Source organism: Platalea leucorodia, assembly GCF_965183815.1.
Source record: "Platalea leucorodia genome assembly, chromosome: 2".
In the NCBI taxonomy this organism is placed as follows: domain Eukaryota; kingdom Metazoa; phylum Chordata; class Aves; order Pelecaniformes; family Threskiornithidae; genus Platalea; species Platalea leucorodia.
The window spans coordinates 10014080-10025174 of record NC_138824.1 but is presented as its reverse complement, the minus strand read 5'-3'; the positions used below and the strand labels follow the sequence as shown (position 1 = coordinate 10025174).

The window sequence follows — 11095 nt, the reverse complement described above, 5'->3', positions numbered from 1 at the left end:
CTATGCTACTTCTTTCAGTGTCCCTGCTGCGGCCTGCACAGTGAAGGCTGCAATGGAAATCTGCCTCTTTACTTCTTCCCAGGCTCCACGCTGATCTGCTTTGCTTTCAATATCAAACACGGCATCATAGATCCCTGGGAAGGACTCTCCAGCATACTTGTTGTGACTGCTTGGAGCAAAGATGACATGTCTGTGGGGAAAGAAGGAAAAAATATAGGTATACTAAATACAATAACCATTAATGGTGTGCATGTTCATTGTAGGGAACTGTATATGTGCTACATAAAGCAACTATGAATCCTGTGAAGATCAGAACTTACTAAATACACAGGAAATCTAGCTGGAACTGTCTTTAAAAGGACAGGCGTAAGCAGCCCCAACAGCAAAATCTATGGGGAGGGGCACAGACTTAGGACAGGTAGCCTTCTCCTTGGGAAGAGATGGTGCGTTTGCCTAATTAGGAATGAAAGCATGTTGAATTTTTTGTAAACGGGAGCTCAACAAATCTGTTGAACTAACGTGGCAGTCTGGAACAGGGAATAAAACTAGTTATGGGGGTACAATGAGAAGAAGTGGAACAGAAACTTCAAAAATTAACTAATAATTGAATGACGGTCAGCAGATGCGGGAAAGGAATGTGAAAAGAGGGGGAAAAAAAACCTGTGGGAGAATTCTTCAGAAGAGCATGAATTCTTCAGAGAAGAAGTGATTATATTGGAACAGAACTGGGCAAAAGTATCACTTAATTTTGTTAGTTGATTTTGCTGTTTTTTTTTTTTAATAATGAATACTTTCAGATCTGCTTTCAAATTGATGGTTTTTGTATGAAGTATTAAAGCACGTTTGTGAAAGAGGAGGTGAAAGAGGGCCCCCCATATCAAAATAAACACTAAAACTGCATTAATAAATGCAAGTAAGTAAAAAAGAAAAAAATAAAGACCGCTCTAAACAATACCTTACACCCAACAGGAACAACTGTAGAAAGCAACCACTTCATTCTTCCAAAAGCATAAACGACAGTTTATCCTAGGAGGATGGAAGTGTGATTCTCAGTTCTACCTGCCGAAGGGACTTCTGGCTTGGTGTGAAGGCCATCAGTCAGTGCGGCAGATATACCCAGTCATTAAGAAAAGGGGGATGCAGAGAGTAAAGTGAGGTACTCGCACACATGATGCTGGAAGCTAACTTCTCGTCAAGCGTTACTAATAAATGCACTGGGTTTCTATAAAGGGTATTGTGGTGCACCGAACATTGTCTTTCTCTGGGCCCATATGCTTGTAGAGATAAAACTTCAAGAATAACTAATTAATGATTTAAGCTACTAGGAGCATCTACAGAAGCAGCCAAAGCTGCGACAGATGGATCTCTGCAGCACAACTCCTGGGCCTTTATCTATCCGGTGCTCAAAGGTCACTCCCTCCAAGCTCTCTCTTCTGGACTTCTCTCTTCACCTGACATTCACTACAGATCTGTTCTCATCCTCTTCTCCCTTTTACTCTACTCTCGTTTCTCCTTTCTTTCCACACAGTTGATTCTCCACTGAATCCTCACTTTGTACAGGTTTAAAAGAGCAAGTCGTGACAGAAGTAGTACTACACACCTGCAAATAAAAGTCAGAGTATGATGGCCAATAAAAACAGAGCGCCAGACCCAAGAAGAGGAATTAGGCACCACAAGACTGGTGCAGCCAAGGAGTTCTCCTTGGGCGTTATAAACAACATCTGCTACTCACTGGATTGTACCTAAACCAGAATCTGTTGAGCTGTAATTCCTATACGAGGCCTATACAGCAGTTCAACTGAGCGGTCAGTTAGGGTGGGGTTCACATGCAAAAATACGGTGCCTTAGACAGGTGATCAAGAAACTTGTTGCCTCACCGGTAAAACTTCCTTCCTGGTAAGCCAAGAGGATCAATGAAAGCTCTTTCTATAAACATCAGCTGATCGTTCATGATTCGCACTGCAACTGGACTGCAGAAAATGGAGACAGAGACATTTCACATAACAAGGAAACATGACTTCCTAGTTTCATTTAAACACTTTTCCTCTTCTTTGGACAGAAAAAAAAAAAAACGACAAAGATGATGGTCTACAGTTTGCAAAAAGATGAGGTTTTGCAAATGGAGATATCCAATACATGTTATATTAATGCATTAGGATTTCTGTGTTAGAAAAATCAACTACAAGATTTCATACTATGCAAAAAATAAAATGGGAGACTTTCTAAGAGTGTCAGATACTTGCTTAGCACTAGCAAGATCCCACTTAACAGAGGGGAGAGGAAGGCTGAGATTCAGGTCAAGATGACAATACCTAGATTTTGGTATCCACCCATAAGCCAAGTGTCCCAGCTCCCCTTCTAGTCTGTATAGTAAGTAAGGATGGGATTTAGTTGCCTAAACACAACTATCTGGTACCATACTAGGTGCCTACCTGGTCTGCAGCCACTATACTCAGAGGGATGGGAGTCCTATAGGGCCCTTAGGTTTGTAAGCATCATATAGATTATATGGGACCGGTGCTGTTGTTCAACATCTTTGTCGGCAACATGGACAGTGGGATTCAGTGCACTCTCAGCAGGTTTGCTGACGACACCAAGCTGTGTGGTGCGGTTGACACGCTGGAGGGTAGGGATGCCATCCAGAGGGACCTTGATGGGCTTGAGAGGTGGGCCCGTGCGAACCTCATGAAGTTCAACAAGGCCAAGTGCAAGGTCCTGTACATGGGTCGGGGCAATCCCAAGCACAAATACAGGCTGGGCAGAGAATGGATTGAGAGCAGCTCTGAGAAGGACTTGGGGGTGTTGGATGATGAGAAGCTCAACACAACCTGGCAATGTGCGCTTGCAGCCCAGAAGGCCAACTGTATCCTGGGCTGCATCAAAAGAAGCATGACCAGCAGGTCAAGGGAGGTGATTCTCCCCTTCTACTCTGTTCTCATGAGACCTACCTGGAGTACTATGTTCAGCTTTGGAGCCCCCAACATAGGAAGGACATGGACCTGTTGGAGCAAGTCCAGAGGAGGTCCACGAAGATGATCAGAGGGCTGCAGCACCTCTCCTATGAGGAAAGGCTGAGGGAGTTGGGGTTGTTCAGCCTGGAGAAGAGAATGCTCCAGGGAGACCTTCTTGCAGCCCTCCAGTACCTGAAGGGGGCCTACAGGAAAGCTGGAGATGGACTTTTTACAAGGGCATGTAATGATAGGACAAGGGGTAATGGCTTTAAACTGAAAGAGGGTAGATTCAGACTAGATATAAGGAAGAAGTTCTTCACTATGAGGGTGGTGAGGCACTGGAACAAGTTGCCCAGAGACGTTGTGAATGCCCCGCAAGGCCAGGTTGGATGGGACTTTGAGCAACCTGGTCTAGTGGAAGGTGTCCCTGACCATGGCAGGGGGTGGTTGGAACTAGATGGTCTTTAAGGTCCTTTCCAATGCAAACCATTCTATGGTTCTATGTCTTAGATACTCTGAAGCATCAGTCTGTCTCCTTGGGGTGTGCTGAAAGTACAAATTCTGGCATGACAAACAACACTCAAGTGCAGGTGTCTAAATACAGAGCTCAGTCCAACTTTAATTTTCACCACTACCTGCCTTTCCATATATTACAATATTTTTAATGACAAGCTGATACTAGTAATAAGCTCTACAGCTGATACTATTCATCACAGGAAGCAGAATTCATCTTAGCAGATATTGCCTGTCTCAGAGTTCAAGAGCTCTATTCTACACTAACCAGAGAGACTCCTTGTGTAGTCACTGGAAAGAAAGAAATGCCACCCGGGGTACCTAAGGCAGATATACATATCTATCTATCTATAATTTTTGTTTTTCAGACTTACTCTTCCTTGTCAACTTGTTCAAGTCTCCTGTGAAATTCAGCAGCAGCCTTTGAGAAGTTCACCACAGCAGAAAAAAGAGGATCTAGAAAAGAAAGGACTTTGTGAACAACTTCAAAGTATCTGCTGAGCCCAATATACCCTTCAGTTGCCCAGTGGAAGAAAAACTACATTTGTTTTGGTTAAATAATTGCATTAATTTTGTTGTCTTTCCATAGTTCATTAGTTTCCCTAGTGTAGACTTTGAAGAGCTGCTCTACTAGCAGTAATAGGCAAAGACCTTGTGCAACGAGGCCAACAATAAAGTAAATGCTTGATAAAGCTTTCACAAGTGTACATCTTCCCTCTGCCTGGCAAGGAAAAGACTGCCTGGCATTGCAAACGGAGAACTCTGCAGTTTCCTTTTTAACAAAAGGATGCACTGCAGCGTTTAGGCATAAAAAGCCTGACTTACATCAAAAATGCCAGCTCTTCCAGCAAGCTGTGGAAGGACAGCAGGATTTCTCTCTTGGAACATTATGTCCTATTCATATCATAACAGAAGAGTGTGATATGTGTATTGTATAGTATTAGGTGAGGCATAAAAGACACAACTGCCATGGAACACAGTGATAGACAAGGTAGATTGGAGTAGCCAAGTCCCGTGCTTGCTCCACACATGCACTAGAGTTACGGCACACGAGGTGTCTCTGCCATGAGCCCATGTGCCATCCCACGGTGCTGCTACTCAAACCCCAGGATTTTGCCTGTTACGCCTGACTATGTGCAGTCGGGCTGGTGGGTAAGTAAGTAGTTGCTTTTTCCTGCTCTGTCCCTGGCAGAACATCCAAGCTATGTGGAATAACTTAGCTAAAGAACCAGTAGGCTTTTCTTTTAATGACAATATCAGCTGTGATGATTTTCCTGTGGAAGGGTTTATTTAATACAGACCGGCGGAAAGTATCAATTTATACAGCTAAATTTTGTGCAATAAGTAAAAGGTGAATGTTATGAGGAGAAGAGCTTCTGGCCTTACCAAAATTCAACTCAATTACCAAGAAGGTTTACAACCTGTACATTTTGCCCATAAGTTTCAGAAAACTTTAGATAAACCAGGGTATCCTCTCTTTGATTGTACAGGAATATGGAGCATAAGATTAGGTCATCTCCTAAATCCAGTCCTCTGTTGACAACTATGACCCTTCACTGTTTATAAATTTATCACGCTATTTAGTGTGATAGGCTTTCTGTTCCCAGGACTCCTATTGAAAGCTGTTCTGCAGTCTCATTTACAATTCTATTTCTAGCAAACTTATTTATTCATCACCAGCCTACACTTGCTTGTTCTTGTATTAGTGTTTTTCTTTAGTTTACATAATGCATGTATGCAACCTTTTTACGGACCACAGTATAGACAGACCCACGTCACCTTGCGAGAGTGAGAATTTACACTTGTCCACAACCATGGCAATAGTTATAAGTTTGCCAGAGGGCAGAGTTCTGCCCTGCTGACATCATGGCTATATCATGGCAACAGATTATGTTTCAGAAGCAGCAGGAGGGGACTTAAGAGAAAAAAAGAAAGGTCATCTGAAAATATGTAGGAGAATTTGTGCTTATGTTCACTAGCTATTCAGTGCTTTCAGTGTTGGTTATTTTAGAAAATATCACATTTCTTTTTTTTTCCCCCTGCAAACCCTAGTTTCTGATAGCATATGACTACAAGTGCATATTTCATGAAGAAAGGTTTCTAGCCCTCATTGTTGCAGCAGAGCAGCTGAAATCTGAATCCAAAGGCAAATAAAAGCCTTTACCTATTATTTTGAAGGAAATTTTGAGTGAAATGAATTTTAATTTTCACAGTATTGTAAAAACTGCCTATATATTTTAATGCACTCTGGCGCAATAGAATAAACAAAAATTAAAAATTATTGTTTTATTAAAGAAATAATTTAAAACTGATCAGGCATCAGAGAAGAGCCATGAAAATAATGAAAAGACTGAAAAACATGCGTTGTAAAAAACTGGTCAAAGTGACACACCTATAAAGTTATTAAGGAGAAGGTTAAGTGATATTTGGGGAAAAAAAGCTAAGAAAAAGATTGCTTCTAGAATCTAGGAACAAAACTAGATGTGTTGGTCAGAAGGTAGTTTGGGCAATTTCTAACATGAAAGGAGAAAGAAACTCAAACAATGAAAATAAATTATTTAACAGAAAATTTAGTACATGTTCTACTACTGCAAAAAGAAATGCCAGATTTGATGTTTCCTTACAAGACAAGCTGCAGTAAATGCAATAATATATTGAAATAAATACTTATGTTATGCAAAATCTCAGACCAGATGATCCATCACATAAGGCTTCCGCTGCCTTGAGTGGCCTTTTTACAAAAAAAGGGTGGCTTTTCAAAATAGTCAAGAATTTTTCACCCAAGTCATTACGTGAAGTTTTAAATGTCATTTTAAATTTTCCCCAACTGAGGATTTGATTTACTTCTAATGTTTCACACAACCCAAAAGACTACTGCATCGCCAAAAAGCTTGTTTATGTCTCTAAGCCATGGGTCCATCAGACACCAAGTTAATTAGGACTGACTGAAAATCCCTCTTGGTACAGAAACAGAAGGGGTGAATGAGGCAAGAAGAAAGAAAGAAAGAAGGGAAAGAGAGGGAGAGAAAGGAGATTACTGTGGAAGCTATCCTAGCCTGGGATCCACAGCACTCCGCTGCTTCCGACCTGTTTTATATGCTTCATTGCAATGTGTTCAAGTGCTCAGCAAATGGATGTATTTATGCAGAAGAGTTAGAGAAGTGCTTCTGTTGCCTAAGAGTGGTATCCAGGCACTGAGACAGACGGTAAGCCAGTTTCCCCAGGTCAGATGAAGTCTTTGGCTGAGGAGGAATGGGCACCTGTGTCTCCCAAGTTCCAGGCAGTTGCCATAAAGGTTTAACTTGTCTTCTTTTCTAAGCAAGAAAGGGAGAAGCAGGCTGATACTGCCTCTTTGTTCTGCATTTGATTGTGGTCCATAACTGCTCATGAGCACTGCAATAATGCCCAAAATTAGTAATATGCATGAAAATTATTATAACCCTCTCATCTATAACCCTCACATCTATAATGTGTTAAACCTGTGTTACGTTTAGGGAAAAAAAAAAATGGAGGCTCTTTATTATGATGGCAGAATTGAAACAGGAAAGTAAGGAATTCAGTTTCAGAGCTACAACAGATATATCGTGTCCTTGCATAATTCTAATTAATGCACTTAAGAAATACTGTTGTGGCTATTACTTACCAAATGATACTTTGTAAGTTTTCAGCTGTTCTTCATGTTTCTTGGCCAATTGATAAATTCTGTTGCTATATCCTTTTAAGGCTTCTCCATAATCTCTACAGTCGAACGGAATGACCTGGGAATCTGCAAGTTCATAAACCAACTTGCCTCGTAACTGGGCAATTGTTAGCTGTTTCTTGAAGGTGGGGTCATAAAATTTTTCCACTAACTCAAAGGTCTCATACACAGTGTGATAAACAGGATAATTGCTGAACTTGTCTGCTTTCTGAAAAAGAGCAAGCAAATTTGTCAGTGCCCTGTATTCTAACTGCAGTTGAGGGATGTATGGATCACTTAACAACTGTGATGTTTTGCACAGTTTCCAAATCAAAAAAGCTATTTGCTACAGAACACAATTTACTATCCTTCCATTTCTGTGTGTTCATTTTAAGAAACTAAACCAACCTGAATCCATGGACTGTTGCACAAGATTAAGTGAGCAGGCTTCCTTCTCTCTATCTACACAGACCTGCCTTCAGTTCCATTGTACAAAGATTGCCTTCACTAAAAGTGAAAACAGGTTGGGGTTTTGGATAGCAGAATCATAGAATCATTAAGGTTGGAAAAGAAGTCTGAGATCGAGTCCAACCATTAACCTAACTTCCAGGTCCACCTCTAAACCATCCACACGTTTTTTGAACACTGCCAGGGACTGTGATTGCACCGCTTCCCTGGGCAGTCTGTTCCAATGCCTAACCACTCTCTCCGTGAAGAAATTGATCCTACTATCCAGTCTAAATCTCCCCTGGCACAACTTGAGGCCGTTCCCTCTTGTCCTATCGCTTGTTACTAGGGAGAAGAGACCAACCCCCACCTTGCTACAGCCTCCTTTCAGGTAGTTGTAGAGAGCAACAAGGTCTCCCCTCAGCCTCCTCTTCTCCAAGGTAAACAACCCCAGTTCCCTCAGCCGCTCCTCATAAGACTTGTGGTCCAGACCCTTCACCAGCTTTGTTGCCCTTCTCTGGACACGCTCTAGCACCTCTCATGTTCAGCTAGCTGTCAAGCAGCACCCCCAGGTCCTTTTCCAGCAAGCAGCTCTCCAGCCACTCTTCCCCAAGCTTGTAGCATTGCATGGGATTGTTGTGACCGAAGTGCAGGACCCAGCACTGAGCCTTACTGAACTTCATACGGTTGGCCTCAGCTCATCGGTCCAGCCTGTCCAGATCCCCCTGCAGGGCCTTCCTACCTTCAGGCAGATCAACACTTCCACCCAACTTGGTGTCATCTGCAAACTTACTGAGGGTGCACTCGATCCCCTCATCCAGATCATCAGTAAAGATATTGAACAGGACCGGCCCCAGCACTGAGCCCTGGGGAACACCACTCGTGACCGGCCGCCAACTGGATTTGACTCCATTCACCACCACTCTCTGGCCATCCAGCCAGTTTTTTACCCAGCGAAGTCCTCACTCATGGCCCTGTAGTTATTTCTGAACACAATCAAGGAAGATTTGTATATTAAGGGCCTACTAATAGTATGGTGGAATGAAATATACACCTCCAATCAGATTCTATAAATACCTTTCTGTGAACTTGACAGCTTATAGAACGTACACATCACTGTAACATGTTTTATTCTCCAAACATTTAGGTTCCCTGCTAAATTAAGAAATGGGACTGAACTACAAACCAGTCGAAGATTGTTTGAAGCTTTTTTATTAATCATGAATAAATGCTTTTAAAAGATGACTGCTCAGCACTGTCAAAATTCTTCAAGGAATCTGGCAGACTTACCCTATTCTTGGTATAACGGACTCTGGCTGATGCAACTCCCAGTCGCTGAAAGTAAGCTTCAAAATCACTGCCTGATCCCAGTTTGTTTATTCTATATGTAGAAAAGACAACATCTCAGTGACAGCACTTACTTTATAGTATGGTAGTAATTTATGCAAAATGCAGATTTTTCAAAGAAATGGAGGTCAGTTCTTCTGGAAGGCACATCAGGGACACTAGTAAGATCAGAGACTAGATGAGTGGCAAGCTTAATTACTCTAACTGATTTTATTCCGCCACACTAATTCAGTATCCAATATTGCTAGGAAGATTTTTTTATAGGTAGCAATCCTGCTTATGACACCTACCACATTTAAAAAAAAAAAATGTACACATTATGCACGAGAGCCATAAAATTGTATCAGATATATCTCTGCAATCTTAAAACATTCATCATCTATTTCCAAACTAATATGAATTGGGCAGCAATATATGTAAAGACAGATGTGTTTGTGTACTTAGCATATTCCACAGTCGAATCAAAGACTGATAAATAATTCCCACTGCAGAAGACACAATTAGCATTTGTTACTTACAAGTAAATATTGCCATCTGCTGGGTAGGTGTGGCAAGACAGAGGAAAAGAAAATAACGATAATAAAGACAGATGAAATAGTCGAAGTATTTTCAAATATTTATTTAAGTTTTATATTAAGTTTTAGGTTTATATGTCTAGCCTGATGAATAATTGGTGTTTCTCAGCTAAAAAAGAAAAATAACCCAGCTAAACTTCTTCTGTTAGTATAAATTTCTGCAAGGAACTATTTGTATCAATTGAGAAAGTCCAGATCTGGTAGCTCTTTCAAAAGGCAGAAATCTCAGTGAGTCTAATGAATCTAGAAACTCATCTTACCAGGGCCTGAAAGATAAGGTAATACATGCAGAACATTTTGGTCAAATCACACATAGGGGCCGTTCTATTTACCTTACGTGAGTCATGCCACATTGTAATAAGATTTAGCCGCACAAGTCACAAGCTCAAACAGTGTTTTGGAGTTTTAATACCTTCAAATATTAAGTTTTAATACCTTCAGATATAGATTTATAATGTATTACATTTACATCCATTGTATAAACAAAGAGTAAGTATCACAAGATCTTTTTAATTAGCAATCTAGGCAGTTTCTTTCAACTCAGCATTTGCTTATCCCAACAATTTTGATATTATCTCATCTAGTAGGGTGACTAAACTATACGTTGAACTCTTTCCCCACCCTGGTCTTTTTTGATTGCTTTCCAAATTGCTTTTCTGCTAATAAAAGGCCTTTAAAAAGTGTGAGGTTTCATTTTACAGCAGGCATAGATGTCACCATCATTAAAGAAAGTCATAAAAATTTATTTTATTTTACTTTAAAAGATACTGCTAGAGAGTCACCTTGTACTAAAAGGTTTTGTATTGCTGTCATCAATAGCACATCTTGGAAAATTCTGGAGAGTAGCCATGCTATGATACGATGAAAATATTAGGAAAGAAAAAACAGATTAACAATTTACCTGGGATAGCTATTATTTTCAATTGCAGGATCCTTCTCAAGCCAACTCTCATAAAGAGACTTATTTTCATAACCCTCATGAGGGCTTAAAATCTGGAGAGGAAAAGATTATAATCTCATTGGAAGTGCCTCTAATTCAATTCAGTATCAAAGGAGACCTTTACAGCTACCATCTGCGTCATTATTAATCAACAGCATTGCTGCATGTAAGGAAGTGTACATACACTATTTACATTTGTTACATACATTTATGGATCCCAACCATGAAGAGCAGCTCCAGAACCAACTACAGACAGGTTAAAGAGCAGGATAAAAGCTCAAGGACGCTAACTGGAGCTCATCCACTTCTGGGGGAAGTGGATCCTGGGGATTTGTAGGACTTCTTACCACCTTGTTGTAGCAGTGTGTATGTACACACACAACAGCACATATAGCACTATGGAGCTCCTCTGGCAGCCAGGATGCCCCAGCTGCTTTCCTTTCAGCAGGCAAGGGGAGATGACAGCCTAACCCTCTGGAGGTTTGCCTCGCACAGCAGCAATATTTTCTCAATAGGCTGAGCCTGAAAATTGACTGCTTTTTGCTGTAGGAAGGGTACAAAAGAATTGTGCTAGAAGGAACTGTCAAACCCAGTGATTAACTGTATTACAGCAGTGCCAAGGGGACTCAACCAAGACTGGAGC

The 11095-nt window shown here is 41.0% G+C and overlaps 1 protein-coding gene across 1 annotated transcript in view; it reads right to left on the bottom strand.

The window, feature by feature from the left end:
• The window catches only part of LOC309604441 (N-acetylated-alpha-linked acidic dipeptidase 2-like), a gene marked incomplete at both ends in the record, with an annotated part of 37102 nt that continues 26007 nt past the window's right edge, over window positions 1-11095 (bottom strand). Inside the window, 6 exons of the mRNA XM_082337808.1 lie at window positions 1-190; window positions 1878-1970; window positions 3839-3920; window positions 7108-7372; window positions 8881-8971; window positions 10414-10505. Coding sequence (XP_082193934.1) covers window positions 1-190; window positions 1878-1970; window positions 3839-3920; window positions 7108-7372; window positions 8881-8971; window positions 10414-10505 — 813 coding nt within the window. The remainder of the gene's footprint in view (window positions 191-1877; window positions 1971-3838; window positions 3921-7107; window positions 7373-8880; window positions 8972-10413; window positions 10506-11095) is intronic.